The sequence below is a fragment of the Dufourea novaeangliae genome, unplaced genomic scaffold (assembly GCF_001272555.1).
Source record: "Dufourea novaeangliae isolate 0120121106 unplaced genomic scaffold, ASM127255v1 scaffold8, whole genome shotgun sequence".
Lineage (NCBI taxonomy): Eukaryota > Metazoa > Arthropoda > Insecta > Hymenoptera > Halictidae > Dufourea > Dufourea novaeangliae.
In genome coordinates, this window is record NW_015373923.1 from 7263331 (window position 1) to 7287476 (window position 24146).

Sequence of the window (24146 nt, forward strand, 5' to 3'; positions counted from 1 at the left end):
GGGATTAGTCTTGTGCATACTTAAGCGCCAGTGGGTTAAAAATTGTTACGTCATAGCCATTGTTATTTTATATTTATGGATCGTGCAAAAACCACGGAGTTTGCGTTAGTACCATTCAAAGATCCTGGTCCAAGTTCAAGATCAGAACAGTCTGCGTTTATTTTTATGAAACCAGAGAAGCCTTCCAACGATTCCATTCACATTCCACATGCAATACCGCCTGACCACCCGGGTTAGTTAATCATTTGTATAAACGCACCAAAAAAACGGTACTTACCGAGCGCAGGATCGATCACACGAAACGCTTGACACGTGTTCCAATAATACACCGTTTACCTACGATCTACAATCTACTTTATACAGTAAATCTTCGATTAACGCTCGAACCGCTTTGGAGCAGTTATCGCAGAGGGACACGATTTCTTCACTTCATGAATTTTTAATAATGTACAATAACGTGATATTAAGACACACTAATGCGATTTATTCCGTTTATTTAATGAATAAATAAATAAACAAAAAATTTTCACTTCATGAACTGCATTTCGGGCTGAGTTTCTTGTATGGAACTCTTCAGTAACGGGAACGACGCAGAAGTACTTAACGTAAGAAATCCTTCCGAGCAGTTACCGAGAATTTACTGTATTTAATACACATAAAAATCGATTTTGTTTTTGTTTTTGTACAATGTCGACTTACTATTCGTGCATGTATGTATCTACAAGAAAGAGTCAAGAGAGGATTTTATTTACAGTTCTTGCGAAGGGTGTCTTAACACTTTGTTTAGGATTATTTGTTACAATTGATCGTGAGGATCGAGAGAGAGATAGCCCGCACCAGAAGAATACCATGCACTTCAAATGAAGTCTAATTAATAGAAACAATATATTTAACACATAACTATACATCCTCTGACATTCGTATTTTACAGTTTTCCCGCGCAATACAGTTATCCATTACTCGTTTTTTGCTTCCATCGAGCGAACGAATTCAGTCAGATTCATTTTAGGGGATAAGGAACCATCGTTGGAAAATATGGCACTCGGTTTAGAAAAGGACCATTGTCCGTAACTGTTACAGATTCACTCCCTTTCGGAAATTAAATTCGATTAATTAAAGTTCACCAAATCGTGACGTCGCTGAGACTCCACACTCCCAGCTTTCTCCTAGGCTCAGGGCTCTTACGTTTCCTGGTTCTTGTCCTGAGGTCCCTCAGCGTCTCGAAGGTCCTCTCGACGACGTCTGGAACGATAGGCGGCTCTAACTTCAGACTTTCATTGTCGTCGGAGAAACGATGTTTGTTCAGCGATCTGGCTCTCTTAGAATCGTTGAACACCTTTCTTCTGGAGGTATTAAAATAATACGCGGTGTTCGCCTTTTTCGAGGCGTCTTTCAGAAACTTGGCCATTATCGTTCTATCAGGGACATTCGAGTCTTGCCAGTTTTCATCGGAGGATGATTGATACTGAATCATTCTGGTCGGTCCTTTAGAAGATTTAGTCATACACTTTCTTCTAGACTCTGTGCCATAGTGGTTTGGAGCTTGAAGTGTGTTTTTTACTGAATTGGTCTTTCCAAAATAGTCTTCATCCGACCATTCAGTGTTTCTGGCAGACCTCAGATCCAAACGTTCACGAATCTTCGTATGATTTCGTACACCTGATTCACTTTGAGTGGTCTTTGCGCCTTTAGCATTTCTCTGAGCTCTCCAGGATGACCTCAGTTTCATTTTTCTACAAGTGGTTACTCTCTTTCCGTCGATCTTCTTGTTTCTCTTGATCCCTCCGAAAGTCTGTAACCTTAGCTTGCCGAAATCATCAACGTCCATGGTCTCGAGTTCATCGACCTCGTACTTTGACCTCTCTTCGTCGGAGTCCTCAGTGGATCTTGTCGAACTCTTAATTCCCCCGAACGTGTGGTGCTCGTAGCTGTTGAAGTTCCAGTACCTTTTTCCATTGGACGACAGAATCTGATCGCTGGAGCAGTCGTCGCTGCGCAATCTCTTATATCCATCTTGTTTCCTGGTGTCTTCTGGATCGGGCAGATCGATGGAATACATACCCGAATCTTGATCAGGGTTGAATTTCTCCAAAGACGTGGGTAACATCTGTTCAAGCTCGTAGAGTGGATTGTAAGCTACCTTCTCGGGAGCTTCATAGTTCGAATTCAACAGCAGTTTCGAGTGATCGTCATGGATACGCAGAGATTCGGTGGATCGGTTGAACAAATCGTAATTCGTGGTTTCATCGTTCTTTCTTTTATCACCTTGCATCATTTTTCCTTTTTCTGTGCGCTGTTCTGTGCAGGTGATCGGTTCATCCGAAATATTCGTGTCTTCAGCGTGGATCCTAGCTTTTATAGTATTTTGGTTAGCATGATCAGTGCTATCCTGTTTGCTACCCTCGTGTTCCAATCGCAGAAGAGGGTTGATCGCGAAGTGCGGACTGGAGTACGGATCACGATAGGTCCATCTAGGAAGGCTGCCGCGCAGGGAAGCCTCCTCGAACTTTTCGAGCTGGAAACTCACCTGTTGTTCCTGGTCGGGCCCGATCGAGCTCGATCCCTGGGACAGTGAGCTGCTCGGTCTGCTCGAGGTGGACGCGGTTGATCTTCGTCCTTTCTCGTTGATCGACGCTCGTGAGTTGATGTAGTAGTCCCTGCCGAACCTGCGTGCACGTGAGAATATTGTTACGGTAATAAATAGACCACGAATTTAACGCAATTAGTAGTTTACATAAGTTTATAAGACTTAATCATGTGGAAACTTTAATACAATTCAATGTATGAGGTCGCGTTGGACATTTTCGAGTTTATTGATAGGTATATTTGACGTTACTTTTATAAATGAAAATTTTTAACATAACTCTATTGTTTATTGCAAAATTATACAGTACACTCGACCCGTTTCAAGATATTATGTAACGTAACAATAAAATCAATTTTGTTGAATACTAAAGTCAAGTTCAGGTAGAAAATTAATGTTCTTGTTAGATAAATTCGGTCATTTCCTCTATGTGTATTGAAAGACGGACAATTAACACAAATTCATGGATATACTTGATAGAAATGTGTGTAAGTTTCTGCTAAAAAATATTATTTAGGAAATGAGTTTACAGAAGTGTGAATTTACACAGACGGATTTGTGTTTTAATATAATATTCTTGGTGTATAATTGTATATACGTATAAATGTAGAATGTATATGAGTTAAAGATCATGAATAAAATGGGTGGTAGCACATATAGAAATATAAAAATATAAAAATATAAAAATATAAAAATATAGAAATATAGAAATATAGAAACATAGAAACACATAAACATAGAAATAATAGAAACAATAGAAATATGGAAATATAGGAATATAGGAATATGGAATACAGAAATATAGAAATATGGAAATAGAACTTTTTGTTTTCAATGTGAGTAGAAATTACCTTTTAATGTCCGGTTCTTGGGGCGTTAGAACGACTTCCAAATCCGTCCCGTTGCTCTTCGGCAATTCGGCATGGATTCTGAACAAAACCATTCATTAAACAAACACCTAATTCATTTACTTCATAAATTCAACAATTAGGAATAAGTTTTACCCAGGAATATCGGACGGTCTTCTCGAGTATTGTCTCTCCCACAGCCTTTTTTGGATATTCTCCTCGCTGTAGGGATTGTTCTGGATAGGCGGAGCGTTTTCCCATTTCTTGTGCTCTCGTTCGGCTATCGTTCCTATTTCAAAAACACAAAAATATAATCCAAATGTTTAACCAGTCTGGAAGACACAAATCAACAAATGACTCAAAAATTTGTTCACACTTAGTGTTACAGTATTATTTTCTAGTTGCTCTTGAATATCGTTAATTCGCTCCCTGCCATAACTATAAAACCACCCTAAAATTTTAAATTCTTATGTATTCCCCAAACAGAAGTGGTTCGTTTTTATTTTAACTGCAATACATAAGGATTGCAAATTTCAGGGTGGTTTTATAGTTATGCCACGCAGTGTACTTAAAAGTTTGATAAAGTTTAAGGATATTTTTATTTTATTTTCAACCCTTGTTGAATAGTAAACGAAGTAAACGAACTTAGATTTTTTTCTAATTCCCGTAAAGTAGACTATAAAACATCTATGTCGGCATAAACATCCAGGCAGTCCAAAAATGACCAACAGATGCTTGGCAAGCGGATACCAAAAGAATTCGTTTAATTTTTTGCAATATTCTCACTCTTAATTTTCGACTTGTTGCCTCATTGTAAAATCATTCCCTAAAATTTAATCTTCGAGTATATCCTATCGTTCAAATATTATCATTGCTCACTTCTCCGCGAATTTGCAAATTATTCTACAGTATGAGAAATTTCTCCCCATTGAAAATCAATATAAAATACACGATTCGAGATTATTGGTCACACCTGGTCTCGGAGGAGCTGCAAGCTGGGTCTCTTGCTCCTTCTCGTTCCGCAGAGACAATCTCGATGCCGATCCAGCCTTGGCCAGAGCCACAGCCTCACGGCACCTGCTGCACAAAGGAATGTTGAAAGTAGATTAAAATATCATCGATAAAAAAAAAATGGAAAATCCTTAGGTCGACTTGGCGGACCGTCAGCATTGACGTTTACGAAACGAACGAACGATTGCCTCTCGATCGACTCCCTTCGATACAAAAAACAACCGAGAACCGACTCGAATCGAACTCGATTGCGTCTTCGAATTTCACGGTTTGCTCCTTTACCTTTCTTCATTCTCCGGTAACTCGTCGTCCGGTTTACCATCTAACGACCAATTTTCCACGACTGGAACATCAGTTTTCGTTAAACTGTCCAAGTGTCTTTGCGTCGCGATGTCGTAGTGCTCGGTGTACTCGCTTTCCTGTTGGATATCCTCGGCTGTAACATAATATCATTCTAATTTTCTAGGTGATTAACGATTTTATTTGCAGTGTATATAATTCGTTATCGCAAGAATATCAAGCATTAGTCAAAGGTATGGTAACACTTGTACATGGGCGTAGCCAGGTTGTCAGTCAGGAGGGGCAAAATGTTTCTTACGGTAAATTTTATAATATTATTTTTCTCCACTAGGGGCGGGGGGGATCCAGTTTTTTCCCTGTAGAAAATCCCACGTTTAGAAAATACATTTATTAGGTATCCCAATAAGTAATGCACTACTTTTTTGTGTGTGAAATTTTATGTTAGTCCGAAATAATTGAAACTTCTATCCTATCTGAACAGTGTCTGGTATTTGTTTTTATCATTGCTCATCATTTTGACCAAACGAGAAAGACCGAAAAAATATTCTAAATCAGTTCAAAAGTGCCAAAATATTCCAATTTCCCATCCTATTTGAACAGTGTATGATATTTGTTTCCATCATCCCCTATCATTTTGACCAAGCGGAAAAGACCGAAAAGATATTTTAAATCCGTTCAAAAGTACCAAAATAATTAAAATTCCTATCACTAAATGGAAGATTGGAAAGATATTCTAAATTTAAATTATATCACCATTGTATTGCAAGCACATTGCTTATTATTCCACCAAATTAGTTTACCAGATATTTAACGCGTTACGTTTTGCAAATATATTCTATGCTCTAATTAAAGGTGTTCTATATATAATCTACAATATCAACGGATGCCTTGATGTTCTGTCCTCGTGACTTGGTGTGAAATTTACCGTGAAAATCGTTTTCCTGTTGAGCACACTTCTCCTCTTCCTGGATCGTCTCTGAAGTATCCTCGTCCACGGCCATCAGCTTCATCTTAGCGGATTCCAACGAGCTCAAGACGTTTTGATCCTTCAAAGCGAGCATTTCCGCGTGGTTCGCGATTTCAGCGCTCCCTTCCGTTACAGAAACCTGCCTCGGTGTGCACGTGGGCGTCTTTGGCAGATTCGAAGCAGTATCTTCCACTTTGAAGGTCGTAGTAGTCTCACTCAAGTTATAGCAATTCGATGAATTAGTCTCCACAAATTCCTTCTTTTCCACAGTTGCTTCAACATTCCTTGAATCGTTCAAATTTTCATCACTTTCCGTTTTTCCCCTGAATTCGATCGGTTCGCATTCCATCTTGATCTTCGAATTATTCTCGATCGTATTCGTCGACTCTGTAACTTTCTCCTCGACTTTCTCGGATGACTTTTCAATTTCATTTTCAACATTTTCATTTCGATCAACTTTCCCGTTCTCCAAAGCTGGTTTAAAATCGTCTTGTCTCTCTTTTTTGATCTGATCTTCGATAATTTTATTTTCGTTCTCTTCGATCTTTGTGTGTACAGACACTGCAGTCTGTTTCGAGTCCTCGACTCCGTTATTCGAGGTTTTCGGATGGATATCTAATCCATTTCGGAATACCGATTTCTCTGGTGATCGTGGAACGACGTTGATTATGGCCTCCATTAGTTCCTTCTCGATTTCTTCATCTGATTGTGCGGAGGAACACTCGGACAGGTCAGACGTGTCCTCCGCGTCTTTGTCGCCGATCAGAGCTTTGAAATCGGCGCTGGGGTTCGGTACCAACATGGCGACCGGATCAGCTTGGGTCTGGACCCGTTTCTTTTGGAACAACCAATTCTCCTCCCACGAACCTAACGGAGACACCAGACCGATGTGCGTTGTCGGTGTGTCCGGTTCGTCTTGGCTGTCCTCCGATTCCTGCGAAGCTGGAATTCATATTTTTCACACGATTATCAAATTATACTCACGCGGTTAAATCGTTGATGGTTATACAGGGTGAAGCATGGAACCACTTAGATATTGCGTAACTAATGATTTTAGTGTGAAATGTTTCAGGTAAAAGTTATATGGTTTCGAGGGGTGCATAAGGCTATAGTCGAATAAGGGAGTCAAATGTGCCCGTAAACCAAATTCAAGCTTATAAAAAAAAACCATGTGTGCCAAGTTTTAGCTTTGTATCTCGTCGGGGAGGGTAGTAATATTGTTAATAATTAATGTAAAATTTGTTTCTTTTTCTTTTAAATGAAATCATATTTTTTATTGCGTTAGTCGATCCAGCGTCTCTTAAACTAATAGTTTGATAAATTTTGAAGAAGTTTTTATTTTCTTTGGAAACTGGTAGAATAATAAATAAAGTAATCTTGGTTTAACTTTAGTTCCTACAAATTAATCCCCCAACGTAATAATGGCGTTCGAAATATTAACGAGAGTATATAGTCGCTACAATCGTTATCCAATTAGATATTACGAAGTTACAACGTTATCCCGTCGTCAAAGTGAAATTGTACGAGTCATTAATTGTATTAGAGATCTAATCACGACAGTTAATTGGATGAACGAGTATAATTGACCCGCGTGTATCTAAGGATTATTTAAAATTGTGTAATGTTTTACGTTTGAATAACGTCGAGTGTAACATATAAAACCAACTAATTACCAGGAGTTCCATTAAAATCTTAATTGTTCGTAAATATAGGAAGTCACTATATAATATTAAAGAGGTGGCGTGTAATGATCGCGATTCGGTGTGTGAAAAATTGATCTTAACGCTCACGATCGATGATGTCCATCCCCAGTTCCGGAAATGGCACTCGATGGGTGTTCCTAATGGCCAACGCATCGTTATCTTTGGGATCCTCTCCGGACGTGTACGTGGTGGTCACTTCCTCTATGCGTTCCTCTATCTGGAACGACAAAACGACGCGAACTTTCGTTCGTAAATCTTGTAAAATGGGAATCGATGAAACTTTCGTTCCGTGTCACTTTTCCATGACGAACGCATTGTTCTGATAGTGTGCTTCGACGTGAAGCAACCGTTCCGCTTCCGCTGTCGCTTATCGACACTTAACGCAGGTGACTCAGTGGCCAATTACCTGTAAATCTACAAACCTATTCGGGGAAATGGTCCAATACCAATTTCCCTGTCACTGTAATGAATATTTGTAAACGATTGCAATTTCAAAAATGATATGGTACAGGAGAACGTTTCAAGGCCATTTGCAAAGTACTTTTTTACTTTTTTTACACTCGCTCGAACTGAAACAAAGAATTGTTTATAACTAAGAAAATATGAATCGTTCGACCTGTTTACTAGGACATTTTTACATCATTTGACGAGTACTATATACAAGTTATGAACTCTTGTTTTCTTTCACCCTGTATATTGATCGTTCTTAAACACTAAAACCACTAAACAAGTTAAAATGACTTGTTAGTACCCTCTTATCACGATGACTAAAATGTTCTAACAATACATTATCTCAGATCTATCGCAACTTTTATCACGATACGAAAGCGAAGTATTTAGTCAATTTATGAATTAGTAAATCGTCAAAAGTTTATCAGGTTTATAGACGGATCAAAATAGATACCTGTTTATCGTCGGTAGTTCTAGTGTTAAACCCCTTATCGCTACACATTTCGAAAGCCTTTCATTTCTCAGTTTTTCTTTCATTATTATATCTCGTTTTTTTCTCGAATATTTTCTACCTAAAGGATCCCGAAACGAGATTCCCCCAGAGACTCCACTTCCCATAAATTCCCCGACACCTCGTAAACGATCGTGACTCGTGGTCTCTCCCCCCTCGTAAAAGATCAGCGGAAAAAGATGACCCACCGTGAGGGATAATGGTTCCGGTTGGTTCCTCGGTTGTCTCGAGCCGGATTGGCTGCAGTCGCTGCTGCAATCGTCCTGCGACAATGGCTCCAAACTGCTGCAACCATCCTCGACACCGTCGCCGAATCCTATCTCGCTTTCGCCTTAAAAAACAATATAAAAACAAAAAATCGATAGTCGCTTTCACCCTCTTTGTTTGTTGGTTTCTAAGTCGCCCGATACGACGACTGGATCATGATTATCGACGCTTACTTATCGCGCACTTGGACGCTGGCACCGGTTTCCCGTGGAGAACGTTGCTATTACCGTCCACCTGTTCCTTTTGGTATTTCTCGATGACCTAGAAAATCCAGTCATCGATTTATTCTCGGTTACGCCGCGGGATATCTCGAATTCCACGTACATCTTACATACATATAGACGATGTCGTGTCCGATCTTCGAGGACGTAAGTACGTCCTTGAGGACGAGGGAATGAAAATTTGTCATTTCTCACACACGTACCTTGTTCAGTATAGCTGTCGCAAGTAGGTCTTCGTAGCTGTGATCGACGATGTTCCGAGTATCTGACGACCGTCCGGTCTCGGTGGAACCACCACCCAGACCTGGTAGCTTTCGAGCCTCGTCCACAGCTCGCTCGACGATCTCCCGGAGCGCTGTGTGGGCCATCGCCGGCGTGTCTCCGTTCGGTTTGTCTGGACATTTTTTTGGAAAAGGGGGATATTATTGAATGTCCGTAGGGAAGAATTGCGACTAGACTGTGAGTTTCATGTGTTTATGGTGTATACAGTTCACATTGGGGAAGAAGCGAACTAGTCAAGATGATGGATTTCATATTTCTTTTTAGTTAGTTACGATCGTGAAGCTGCTTTTGTGGGAATTTAGGTTAATCCTTAATGCATTAGACTAGATTATGTATCATTGTATTTATTTATATATATATATAAATTTTAGCTAGAAATTTAATATTAGTTTATATTAATAGGTTGGACATTCAAGATTCCTTCTATAGCGATGTTAATGTTTTGAGAAATTAATTAATTGTTAAAAATATTATGACCGTGAAAATTGACCGAGTCGAATCGTTACTTTTTGTCCCACCTTGGGGTAAAAAGTAACAACGCTGGGGTAAAGTTGTACCACAAATAGATTCAGCAGAATTGTGCACAATGAAAGACAAAAAAATAATTTAAACTAGCTAGTGATTACAAAGAACCAACATAACATTACAGTTTTCTATTTAATTGGCTCAACACAACATTATTTCTTAATCAATAGGTACTCTACGTAACATAAATTGTCTTCTTATAATTAGCACAACATAAGATTCTCTTCTTAACGAGATCAATTAATTATCATAATTAATAATTATCATAATTGATTGATTATTTGTTATCATAGCGCTGTCTCTATTATCTAAAGAGTTATAAGCCCTGTTAGAACCTACCCCTGTTACTTTTAACCCCGGTGTTCCCTGCACTGAGTGACATGTCCACTAAAACCGGACATACTGTACAGGTGTGTGCATTGCGATCATTTCTATTCACATCGAATTATATCCACGTCCATCATCGAGATCCCGGACAATTTCTACGATAGTCTTCCTCCCAGGTGCATACATCCATATAACAGCCACCATTTAATAGAGCGGAACAATTCCAGGTGAAACGTTCACACGAAGGAAATAAATTCCGCGAGAGGGTTAACGAGTGTGTCGCGTCGTCAGCGGGGAACCAGAAGCCGCCGCGAGGCGCACTTTCTTCGAGGCGGCAGCCTCGATCGAAACGATCGATCCCATTGGTAATGGATCGTACGATGATCGCGAAGGCAACAACGCGTCATAATTTCACCGTGGCATCGGCCTTGTCGGCCTGTTCCTCGTTTCCTCTCCTGTTTCCCCTCCGGTCATCAGGTGAAATTCATCGGGTCGTCCCGCTGAACTCTTTCCACGGGAAGCTAACTGATCCACGGAACACTGACTCGTGATCTTCCATCTTCGACGATATACAGTGAGAGTCAAAAGTAAGTATACACCCTAGAACGGTGAGGTTCGTGTAATACTTCTGTAACATCCTACTAATTGTACGATCAGGGTAGTAATAAAATTGGGTATGATTTTTAAAACATTTTTTAGGTGAACAGGAAGCTAAATAATTCGAGAAATTCAGAGTTATAACCACAAAATTTTGTAAATATCGTTGAACATGGTGAATGTACTGTTATGGTTTGGGGCAATATAACAACCTTTGTTGTAGGGCAATTGGTCTTTATTCATAGTACTATGGACAGATTTGGATAGTTAAATATTTTATACTCAAATTCAGCTGCTAGTGCATTCGTGGGTCTTTTAGTGAGATTGTGGCCCAAAATATACGGGAAAGGTGGCTAAAAATTGTTTCAATCAGTTGGTCCTCTTCCACAGTCACCAAAAAAACCTAAACTGGGAATTAACCCTAATTTAAAAATTAACTCTAAATTGGGAATAATAAGTATGAATAAATCCCATACTTTCAAATTGTATACTCACTTTTGAGTCTCACTGTATCTTTGAATTACACACGTCTCTTAAGGCTCGGGAACGTCTTGGAAGCAAATGTTTCTTGGAAGTCTGACGCGCGGTGCTTCGAGGAAAATTTCTTTTAGCAGAATATAGATTGCGTTTGTAAAGTGGCGGAGAAATGGAGATGGAGGAGTAGTTGTGGGATATGCCCTTTTGATCGTTGTTGCGAATGTGTAACGGAGATAATATATTTTTGGTCTCTCGAGTTTCTTATCTAGATAAGTTTTGGGTAATTTGTATTTTTATTTAACCCCTTGAACGCCTGTTAAAATTTAGGAAAACGGTCAGAATAGTACTGGCTCTTTTTATTTCATTATATTATTGTGTAAATGTTTATAAACTTGTACCAAACACTAGTTTTCGAAACAAATCTTCTATTTTTATATGTATAACAGAAGGTAGAATTACATTATGTAGGAAAAAATGAGGAAAAATAAGAAATTGTGTTAAGGGGTTAAAATAAAGTGTTCTGTTATTCGGATGATTTTGTTATTATTGGATGCATTTATCGGAGATGTACTATATTTTTTTTTAAATGTTAGATTAATTCTTCTATGAATCCTGTCGATTCACACCGATCATAGATCGCGATTGAATTCCACAACTTGCCTCTTATCTTCCCGCTGAATTTCGAACGTATGCTAATTCGCATTCCTCGTCTCCGATTAGAAAGACAGCACATTTCGCCCGTGGTCCGTGTACCAAACGCACACAGCCGCGATCGTTCAATGGGGGCTTTCTAACCCTGATCTTTCGCTAGAAGGTGAAGGTCGCCTACATTTATATTTCCTGTTACCTGTCTCACCGTGGCTCTCGGCTATCTCCGCCGTGATTCATTAGCCACAACGAACGCACGATCGCCTTTCAATTAATTATCCCCCGTATCGATCTCACCGATTAGTCCAGTCCTGTCTTCTATCCTGTACGGTGTTCCAATTCTATTTAAAAGAATTTTCCTCGAACTGGTATCCGATACAATAACAACATTCAGAGAGTAAAAGCTGGTCGAATCTTTATTCAATTAGAAAATTATTCGTTCGTTCGAAAAATCGAACTAATCAGAGCTTGGTCAGCAGATTCGCACTCTGATTGGTGGAGGTTTTTTGTTAATATCTCGTTAACAAAGCTTCGGATAACATTTTTGCTAAGTAAAAACTTGTTCCAAATCACTTTACGAGTGACCCATTTGACGACTTAAAGACGTTCATTTTATGGCTGTTTTAGGTCTAAGGCACCTTTAAGCCGTCTTCAAGGCGTCATTAGGCGTCATGTGTTATCTCGGTGTATATATGTACTTTACGTCACAGATGTTTTAATAAAACACCACAGCCTTAACTTTCCACCATTTACCGTTCAGAAATGTCAGGTGTCTTTCCGACTAACTGAGTTATCTGGTCTTTGAGGGTTAATCTGGGAGAATTTGTTAACACGTTCACCATCGTGTCGGTCACCGATGATTAAATCGTTTATCCGCTCGAACTCGAATCTTTACGTCATCGTTGTAAATATCCATCCGACAACAAAAAGGTGCATCTCCAAGTGACTTTACATAAAACCACGTAGTCAACTGTCCTTCGTTGCTTTCTTACACTCGATCGATCGTGTCGGCGCGTAAATACGCATTCATAATCCGACGTGAACACACCGGTAATTAAACGATACCGAGAAACGTCAGTTTTAATCGGTTCGTACTTGAAAGTATATTTACCGGAAGAGGTACCTTAATCTGTAGATCTCTTATGCAAAATGTTGAAATTCAAAGTGAAGCCAGTTATTCTAATCAGTAATTATACGACAGTAAATAAAAGATTTGAATTAAAATTTTATGCATATCATTAACGATTATTTAATTGTATTTTAAGCGTTTTGTAATCCATGTACAAGCAGTGCAAAGTTTATAACAATTTAGACTTTGGGAAAGGTTTTAAAAAAATGGTTAAGAGTAATAAGCATTAGATTTGTTTTATATGAAAGTTTAAACAATTGTTAAAATGGGCATCTAAATTTTAATTGCAACCTCCTGCAACCTTTTAGTGTAAGCGACTTTTAAGAATTAGAAGCACGTGGTATTCTGCGTGTTGATAATATCCAGGCACGTAGTCTGCTTGATATATTATATTACTTTTATATTAGTTATACTGAATAACTATAATATATTCCCTTGTTAAATCTAAAAATCTACATACTATTGAATCCGTCATCTGGAATTTTGAATTTTTTATGTCAAATTTGTTATCAGTAGACTGCGGATTTTATGCATTTGTAGCATATTAAGGCCTGTGAAATACAATAAAAGAGAAAACTTCCATCGGATCCAACGATTTTCTATTTTATTCTGAACCCAATAAGATACTGACAAGAAGAAAGAAATTCCTACCATTGTTCTTGCCTTTATGAATTACTGTAGAAAATGTAATTTTGCATAAAAATCCGCAGTCTAGTTATGAGTGATGTCAAAAAAGCTTGATTACCAACTTTTAGAAAGTTCCAATGATATTTCAACTTTTGGCCAGTAAAAACGCGTTTTCAAATTACTGTGCAATGATAGGGCATACAACCAGCCCTTCTCACCTAAATCCCCCTCAAAAGCACACTCAGCTGGTCGATTATAAATATTTAAAAATCTCGACGAAACAATCAACGTTATTTTCTCGTGCTTTTTAAATCAGTCAGCATTGTCACGTGGTTGAATCCTCTAGACCGAATCGAACCACGGAAATCGAACCACGGAAATCGAAACACGGAATCGACGAACGAAGCAACGCCAGGTCGTTGATGGTTCCCGATCGTAAACGTTTTTGACGTAACGCGTAACGGAATTACAGTGATTATCGCCAGGAGCCGCGTAACCGTTGAGCGCGGAAAGGTTTCACTCCCCCGTACGTCGTCGAATTGACAGTCGAAGACATCGACCCGGGAGAATCGTTGGTTTCCTGGGACGTTAATTCGATGTTTCTTAGTCGGACGTCGTGAAATCTTCGTGGAGTTTAAGCACGACGAATAAACGAGTCTCGCGTGTCTACGCGTTTTATACGTACTCTGGTCGTCTCTTAAACTCTGCTGGAGGTTCTTTAATGACTTCTCAGGTGAAAGGAACCGCTGCGGATGATGATGATGATAATACCTCGACGATTTTTTTCGAGACACTACGCTGCGTGCGTCGCTGTACCGAGTATTGCGAGGGCGATAAGAGGTTTTCTGAACTGATAAGATAGGCGACGAATCACGACGATTAAACTACCGTTTGCATGTTGAAGATTAATAATCGATTTAGATTTTCGAAGCTTCGATCTTGCTTATTACTTTGAAATTACAGGCTCTGGGATAATTTAGGGGTTTTATGGGTGAAGTTTCGACAAAAAATTTGGTATAATCATCTTGAAGCTCTTCTTGAATCATATTATACTAACTAAAAAAGAATTTCGATGGGACAGCTAGCAGCAGAATAGTCTAAATTGATCACGTTTTGTGGTCCACCCTGTATTTCACATTGACTTATCTTAGGAACAGATCAGTCTTATTTACGAGTCCACCGAAAGTCAAGTATTACAGTAATGTCTTGATGAGTGCGATGTACTCTGGTCCGCTTCATAAATTTGTTCTTTACCCAAAGCCAACCATCTGCTTAGCTTCGGTTTACTCTGTTTTGATTGATTCCAAAGATGGACCCCACCAGTGGTGGAAATAACGTAGTTTCTCGTGTCGCATTCATCGAGGAATCACTGTATTTCGTAAGCACGCACCTCTTCGTTAACAAAATTGATTTATCACAAACACCTACAAATTGGTCATTGAAAATTGTTCCTATTGCCACCATCTAAAAACAAAATGACCAATTCATCGAGTTAAAAGAATCGTGTGTAACTCAAGCGTCGTTTTTCACTCGATGATCGCACGACCTTATTGAAGGCAGGTCGTGTTATCGCGACAATTGTTATTCTTTCGCGCCTTGTTCACAATTGAACGGATCGAATCGACGAGAATAAAGCTGCTGGTATTGTCACCGGCAAGAAACAAGAAAGAAATCGTACACACATACGATACGAGAGTGTTGAATCGGCGCAGATAAGCTTCGTAAAGAAGTCAGAAAAACAGTGGTTGCAACTGTTGGTAACAATAGAACGAACGATCCTAAAAGGATCTGCCAGCTTTGAATCCTAGTTTCTTCTCGTCCCTCGAAACGCGACCGACTATTATTACAGAGTATCCTGGGCGAAACCGTACAAGGAGATGCAACGGATAAGGAGGACGGAAAAAAGGTGGTAGCAGCAGTATCTCACGACGGATTATTACGTGCAACCGTGCCAGGGACGCGCAGACAATTCCACGGTGACAATTTACAATAATCGCGACAAAACTGTGCCGATGATGCTGTCCCACGGAATCTGTATCGCGATTTTGTAATAGTAACTCCGGTGGATCGTCTGGAAGACACCGATTTTGCACCAATGTTTGGTGATACTTTTTCATTTATCGCAAAATGTAAAGGTCCAGCATTAAATCGAATCATTTCACGCGATAGAGCAGACTTTTTTCTCAAGGAAACGCTCATGAATAGTTGCAGCATAGATTTTGTTTTCACTTCAAGTATCACATACTGGGGATCGGAGTGCTGATTCGCTGTAATACAGTGTAATAAAAATCGATAACACTAATCCCCAATATTTACCATCTCTTCTGGCGAACAGAACGTAGACGAAATAGGCGACGATCAGGCCGCCGATCAGCGTCAGCATCTCTGCGATGATTTCCAGCAACATTTATCTCTTCTCTCGCATCTCGTATCTCTCGGCGACGAACAGTAAATATTTGTTTTGCGCACTTTCCACTATTCGACGGTCGACGCGAATTCACACTACCGGCCACAATCACATTTCACCACAGGCTCGCGTCTTTCTTTATTTTTTTTTTTTTATCCAGTATAATACGATCCTGTTCCATTACAATCGAGCGATCTCTGCCTGTTGCGTTCCTATCGGAACGAACTGCGGGTTTAAAAAAAAATTCCTATCCTTTAACCTCAAGTCAAACCGAGGGATAACTGATAACGCACCGAGGGTCCGTGCGTTTATTATGGTAATGAACCTTTTTTTCGCTCGGGAGGATCTTTCTTTTTTTTTAGCGAGGTTTCTACGAAGTTATGCGAAAGATGTCTCTTGGGCACACATAGGGAGAGAGAGGGAGACCTCGACGATCACCTGGGAACGCATCATTTAGAGATATACACACTATACAGGGTGTCCCATGTAAATGAGACAAACTATAATGTTAAAAACGGTAGAAAATTAAATGGTTTCCAGTGATCCATCACGTGGTGTGTATGTCTCCTTTGAAAGTAGAGGCGTTTCCACCATTTTTTTTAAATGGAGCAGTATAGTTTTTTATACACCATTTGAAGTACTTTTTAATTCTGTACAATAAAGTATTAAGGTACTTTGTCGAAAAATGATTACTTTAACAATAGAACTACCAGCCTTGAATATACACTAAATTAAATTATACAATTTTATAATATACATAATATATAATATAATCTATCACAAGATAGTGTAATATAAAGTGCATAGTAAATCAAATGTCAACATAAATTGCGCTGAAAGCATCATCGTAGCTTCAGGAATGGTAAAATAAGAAATCTGCAATCCGTCATTTTGAACGGTTTGGTGGTTCTAGTGTTAAAAGAGTGGAATCAGTTAAGTTAGTAAACACGAACATAGATACTGAGAAGAAACGTTCAAGTCTAGGTCAAAATATTATAATGTACAATGGTAAGTGACGAAAGTTACAATATCTTCAGAACTAATCATTTTTTCACCCAAGTACCTCAATACTTTGTCGTAGACAATTAAAAAATGCATCGAATGGCGTATAAAAAATGTATAGGTCCATTTTGCAAAATAGTGGTGGCCTTGAAATCTTTGTATCACTCGAAACCATTTAGTTTTATCTAATAAAAAATTTCTTTTGTCGTCTCTGTTGCGTGTGACACCTTGTATACATACTTCCCTAACCGGCTCGTAACTTTCTCGTTTTCTCATGATCGGTTAATACCGGAAGGCATCGAAACCGAGCATCCTCGAACGCACGCGCGCGCCGATTAACCGCTGGCAATTTCGGATTATTACGGAACAAAGTTTCGCTCGTCACGCGGTGATATTCGGCTCGTCCCCGGAAATTATCAATCCACCGAACGATCGAAAATTTCCGATATACCGATTTCGTTACTTTCTTCTGCTGTCGCCTGTAACTAGCACGCTTTTTGTGAGTAACGAGTATATGCTCTTCCCTGTACTCGTTATTGAAATAATGCGAGTCTTTTATGTTAATCATGTCTGAATAATCTCTTTTACAATCAGAAGATTTTGTTTCTGTATCATAACAGAGTGTTTTTATTGAAAAATGTTTACTTTTTTTACGATATCCTTATACGAGAGCCTTCAATATCTTCTTGCAAGCTGAATGATTTTCTTATATTTAAAAGATTTTGTTTCTTGACCATAATAGTTTTATTGAATAGAATGCTTCCTTTTTTACGGTATTCTGTTACGTGAGTTTCGAACGCTTTCTTTTAAGATAAGCTACTTTCCCTATATTGACACAGTCGATTTCGTTAGTTCGTTCTTGGATCGTTAGACAATCTCTTCCCTGTTGCTACTGCTACAAAATGGATTTACTTGGACATTCGCACGCTTTCTATACAGTAATATAGTTAAACCTTTACTAACACGTTTAAACTGATCACTTGTGAAGACGACTTAACTCGTCATTTGAAAATACTTCCTCATTGGGCAAGACAAGTTAACTCGACATTACTATTTTTATTCTATTTCTTTAAAAAATAACATTAAGACCTACTCATATTCACTATGGACAACACAATTTAATTCATCCTTTTCTCATTCGTGATTACCCAAGAAACGATTGTTTCGATCCAAAAAATTGCCTATCAACAGTTCAATCGCTACGTTAACCCCTTGCCTTATAACATCGAATCAGACTCGTAGTGACGATTCAAAAATGGATTTAATAAACAGATCAATTATCCATTTTTCTTGCCTTAAAGTGAAATACTACTTTGTTGGTATGAATATTTAACTTGTAGAATACTTTTACATTTGCGATAACCACAGTATTCCTTTTTTCGTTTCTGTAAAATCATTAGATTGAACAATTTGTGCGTTTTTGCTGAGATATCTCTATACCACAAAAATTGTACGAATACAATATTAAAAAACTCGTGAAACGGTGGGAGAAAGTAATAGACACTAATGGAAATTACATCACTGATGAAGTAGATCACTTACTCTAAAAAAAAATTCAGTGGAATTCATTAAGAATAAAAACGCACGAACTTTCCGTTCAATCCAACAATTATGGAAACTGTGGACGTCAAGAAAATCATAATTCAAGGGTTTTAATGCTTAGCGATGTATCGAACGATATAACTTGTCGTTTTCTCTATTCGTCACTACCCAGGAAACGGTATTCCAAGCGAAAAAAATCCACCTGTCAACAGGTTAATCGCGCTCGTCTCGCGCGTCACCAACGACGACCTTTGAACCCTCATTTGAATAGTCGCCCGACGGCGATCCTTTGAACTTTGAAATCCCACACGACCGACATTAACTATTTATTTTTTTTTATTTTATTTTACCACACAGTGTAAAAAAAGTATCGTTCCCAACTGGTCGTCACCAACGTCTTTCGTAGATCTCCGCGAACGTTCTCCATTTCGTTCGTTCGACGAAAGTTACACAACGTGGTCGGAACCGATCGCTGTCGTTCCCCCCGTTTAATTTATTAAGACCGTTTATTAAGAAAATTTGTTCAGCTGCGGTCGCGATACGAAACGAAACTCAACACAACACGTTAAACATGGTCGCGATTTCAGGTTTTCCTCGGCCTATAAAATCGTCGTACTTCGGCGATTTCCGCTTTTTTTCTTTTCGGGTGCCGGTCGCCGACGGTTTTTTTCTCTCTCACCCGTGACTCGTGCGAAATTCACCGCTCGAACGCTTAATCCCCCCCATAATTAATGTTGCGTAATGGACACTCTTGATATTTTCTGCTCGGGATCCAGGTGATACACACCTTGGCGGTTCTGGTGGCGAGGTGGGTTTAGGTTTTTGAAAATTTCGTTTAGAAATTGCCATTGAACTTTGATCTTCTACAGGGTGATCTATTTGAAGTGATACACGTCAATTCATCGGTCGAGTTCTTAATTATTAACAAAAAATACAAATTCTCAATAATATAAAGAAAATGTAACCTCGAAGACGACAATTATTCTTTCAAGTCCTAGCTCTGAAACTGACAGCTTTTTTTCTTATTGTTTAGAATAATTAAAAATTTGTGTTGATAATAAGATAAAATTTGGTTAAATATTGTAATAAATAGCTATTCGGTAGATGATATTATAGTGTGTTTGAATATTCCATTACTTTCTTGCTTCTACAATGTTAAACTTCGTAAACTTTAAACCCAGTTTTTTCAATGAAGAAACTAATGGAGATAGAATTCTTAAGAAATAGAGCGACGAATTATCTTCTGAATTACTCTATATGGAGAAAAATATTTAGAGTAAAATTTACTTGATTTGAAGGAGGACATTTTGTGGTGGTCAGAAATCTTACGTAGGTGGACACGCCTTCGAGATTTCACGGTGAACTTTGCTTTTTTAAATGGAACGGTATGTTTTTATGTAAATGTGAATGTACAAGTCAGTTTGCGTAAATCATTATTTGGACATGTAAGCTTCCATTTAAACGCGATGATTTGCTTGTGCAAATGTGAATATACAAATCATTTTGCTCAAATTATTTCAACATGTAAGCTTCCATTTAAACACGTCGATTTACTTGTGCAAATGTGAATATATATACAAATCAGTTTGCCCAAATTATGTGAAAATGTAAGCTACTATTTAAATTCGACGATTTGCTTGTGAGAATGTGAATGTACAGGTCAGTTTGCGAAAATTATCTGAACATGTAAACGGACCTTTACGCGACGATCGGACGAACGGTCATCGAATGGCTTCTCTCGACCACCCTTAGTTCCCTCCCTTATCGAAGCCAATTACCGTTTCCCTCTAACGCGACACCGTGCATTCTATTGTTACGAAGTGAAAGACATTGTGTTAAGCTGCGTTCCAGGCACTGAACGTTGCTGCGTTGTTTACACCGATTAGACCGATCGAAAGCGAGAGGGTCACTCTCGTTGCGTGCCAAACGAGCCAATTAATAGTTGCCCGGTAGACCCGCGGGCAAGGTGACCAAGGGATCGATCCCTCGTGATCATCGAGCCTCTTATTCACCGTTTCCTTCCTCGGAGCTCTATCTTATCTTCCAAGGGCGCAATTAACCGACGATTAGTTAACGTGGGCGATAATTACTATATCCTACGTACACGTAAACCAACACTTTACTGGGCGTTCCATCGCGATCCTATCTATGGATCGTCAAGATCAGACTTCCCTAATGACAGGACGTAGATAAAGACGAGGAAATTGAATTCTCCCCGATTGGGGATTCGAATCTGTCTCTTTGATTGGGATTCGATAGACTTGGTTAATTCCTATTCATGTGTGGTTCTTAACAACCTTATAGTCACTGGAATTTAATCGAGAACTCTGTGATCGTCGAGGATTTACCCTCATCAACATGGATATGGAGGAGAATTGAAGTTTATGGTTAACCCTTTTCACACGAAGCTGTTCCACCTGTATGGGAACCAGCAAACTGGAGGTGTTCTTCCAACAGAGAACTATAAACTTGATGACACTTTATTTTAACACATTATCTAATGGTTGTTATTTAAGAGGTTTAGTACAATTCAAGGATAAATATCCAAGGAACTACACTTAGTCATCGATGAGTGTTCGTAGGCATTCATAAAGAAAGGTGTAATGTTGACTTTTTAAGGTCTAGAACAGTGATAGAGCTTGGTATTCTAAAGCCAATTAAATTTGTTTCAGTCCCATATGTCCATTAGTTTATGAAATATTTAACTCATTGCACTCGGAATTTCTAATTTTCCATACGTTTTGTCCCTTCAGAGGGGACAGTCGAGTGCAAAGGGTTAATATCCAGTGCTGAGGAGCCTTCGAATACTCATCAATGATTTACTGTACTATTAAAATCCTCTTAATAGGCTCCAGTTCATTAAAGTATTAATAAATAAATAAGACGTATTCAAAGGTACACGTGAGCAACGTGTTGTCGTCTGCTGCACCGACCACGACCGACTCACGTGTATCATAACGATTATGGATCTACAGACTCACAAAATAAAAAGAAACTGTTAATAATAGTCACTGTCGTTTCTCACTTGCTACATTCGATCGTATTGCTATCTTTCGAATGCAATAGGTTAATGCTTCTATGTTTTTTATTTCACTGTTCCATCCAATTTTGCTTCACTTTTACATCACTTGTGCACTAAGGGTACGAAAGCGAAAAATTGTTCGATGTTTTTGTACCGTTCGATCGGTGATTCCATGCTCGGTTGCACGATCGGTCGTTCTCACTCTTGGTCGTTCGACTGGTTATCGCGGAATAACCACACGAATCGTTCGAACCGGCGAATTCTCGGTTGGGTTCGCCACACACGGTGTCGCGCGTGTGTAATCGCAGGCTCGCGCCGCTCGCGACTGAGCGCGTTCGCCAATGTGGCCTGATACGCGAGCCACGTTACCCCACATACGCCGCTGCTACGGCTTCCTTTTAGTGGGGGATCAGTTTTGCGAGGGAACCTACATTTTTTAAAAAAAAAAAAAGAAAAATAATAAACGCCCTGGACGTCTTTTATGTGTCGCTTGAAGAGCACATGTGGATCGTCGTCGAACTGTTTTCATTGATAAGGAAAATTTGGTGAACCGAAAATTCCGATTTTTTCTGAAACTTTGACGATTTATAAGGTGTCTATATTCGAATTCTGAAATTTTGGCGATTTATAAGGTATAGACCTTCTAATTCTGAAACTTTGACTATTTATAAATTATAAACCTTCCAGTTCTGAAACTGACGGTTTGTAAGGTATAAACTTTCCAATTCGGAAACTTCGACAATTTATAAAGTATGTATCTTCCGAAAGAATTCCGATTTTTTTGAAACTTTGAAGTTTTGTACGGTATAAATCGTCAAAGTTTCAGAAAAATCGGAGTTTTCAGATTACCTCTCTATTGAGGTCCTTTGACCTCGATAGAACCTGTATTTTCTAATAATGTCCGAACGTCTTTCGTGTGTCGCCTGAAGAGAACGTCTGGATCGTTAGACTGATGATTGACAAGAGAAAGTCCGTACATCGACAATTCCGATTTTTCTGAAACCTTCAAAGATTTATATACTTTATTAATTGTCAAAATTTCAGAGAAATTGGAACTTTCAGATTACCCTTCTATTGAGGTCCCTTGACCTCAACGAAACCTACAAAGAAATAGGAATTTTTTCTACGCTTCGCCTTTTTCAATTTCCTTAATGATATAATTACTTACAAAAGAATTTGACACCATTGGCGATCGGTATCGAGAAGTTCCGTTTTCATAGTGATCGCGTAGGCGTTCAAAGACAAGAAATTAGACGTGTGCATTATTTATTCATTATTTCCTAGAAAACAGTATTCTTTTTTACATTCGAGTATTATTGGCGTTGTTAAAGAGGTTATTTACGATGTGATGATCTTCTACAGTTAACATTGTCGGTCACACTGTAAAATTTAAGTAAAAATTTTTCCAACCTGTCAAATATAGTTTTTTTTTCGAGAATAAAGTGTCTGCAAAATTAATGTTTACCACGGAAAATCTTTATCAAAGTTGAAGCGTTTGCTGCAGTATTTTTAACGTATTTGCAAATATTTGCAACATTTTATCGATCACCAATGCGTTAAGGGCGTTCATCTCGTGAAATGCTTTTCAAGATTTCAATCCATGAAAACACGATAAGAATAGTTTTTCTTTATCAGGCTCAGCGGGAATTATTCCAGACGCGAGGTGCTATTTGAAGTGTTAAATAATTGTCTTTTGATAAAACTGTTGGTACACAGGCACGACACGGCTGGGTTTATGGCCACGAGGAAGGTTTAACGTTCGTCAGGTGCGTCTTCGTCGAGATACGGCTCCGACCTCGATTCGAATTCGACTCGACCCGGGCGGGGATCGATCGCAATAAACGGCGAAACGAGCGTTGTCATTCTATGCAAAGCGCGGGATTTATGCGCGATTAATATTTATCGCTGGGAAACGTCCAAACGACCTGTCCCGTGAGAAGTTCGTTTCGGGCATCGGATGGTTAGTAATCATATTACTGTTTTGCATACGTTCCATTTTTATCGTGACGTTAACTCGTCATTAACCTATCGATAGAGAAAATATTTTTCCTCTGAACGCACATAAATGGAAATTTTACATGTAAAATGTAAATTGTCAAGATGATTACCCGTTCGATGAAGGAATATTTTTTATCTGGAGAGGCGTAGATGGAAATTTTAAAATGGAAATATAGAAATACATTGAAATGGATGGAAATACATACAAATATACAGAAATATATGGAAATATATGGAAATATATGGAAATTATGGAAATAAGTATATCAAAATATAGAAATAAAGTAATATAGAAATATAGAAGTATAGAAGTGCAGTGGTATAGAAATACAGAAATAGAGATACAGGAAAATGCAGAAATATTAAAATAGAAACGTCCTAGATAATTAACTTAACACTGACGGAACATGTTTTATCTGAAGACTCCAACGGAAATATTAAAATAGAATAGAAAATATAAGAAACTCGTTGGAATTTGCAAGCTTATCGCGAACCGCCTAGAAAAATCGAAGGTTACACGATTCGCGTTATTCTAATCCCGAGCGCGCGCGTTTTTCCTCGACCGTATACGTGTTTCGAATGAAAAAAAGCAACGAAAAAAAAGTTGTGCATGACCAGTGGAAAATTTGGTGCCTTTATTATTCCCCGATGGACACAAAAAGAGCAAATAAAAAATACAGAACGGTCGATTAAGTCGAATG

General features: G+C 38.7%; 1 protein-coding gene across 1 annotated transcript in view; it reads right to left on the minus strand.

The window, feature by feature from the left end:
- Positions 1-24146, minus strand: part of LOC107194614 — a 42449-nt gene that overhangs the window by 2365 nt on the left and 15938 nt on the right. Inside the window, exons 5-14 of the mRNA XM_015584259.1 lie at positions 9066-9256; positions 8815-8902; positions 8563-8705; positions 7501-7630; positions 5669-6652; positions 4726-4879; positions 4406-4512; positions 3589-3721; positions 3436-3513; positions 2528-2666 (exon numbers count right to left, since the gene is read on the minus strand). Coding sequence (XP_015439745.1) covers positions 2528-2666; positions 3436-3513; positions 3589-3721; positions 4406-4512; positions 4726-4879; positions 5669-6652; positions 7501-7630; positions 8563-8705; positions 8815-8902; positions 9066-9256 — 2147 coding nt within the window. The remainder of the gene's footprint in view (positions 1-2527; positions 2667-3435; positions 3514-3588; positions 3722-4405; positions 4513-4725; positions 4880-5668; positions 6653-7500; positions 7631-8562; positions 8706-8814; positions 8903-9065; positions 9257-24146) is intronic.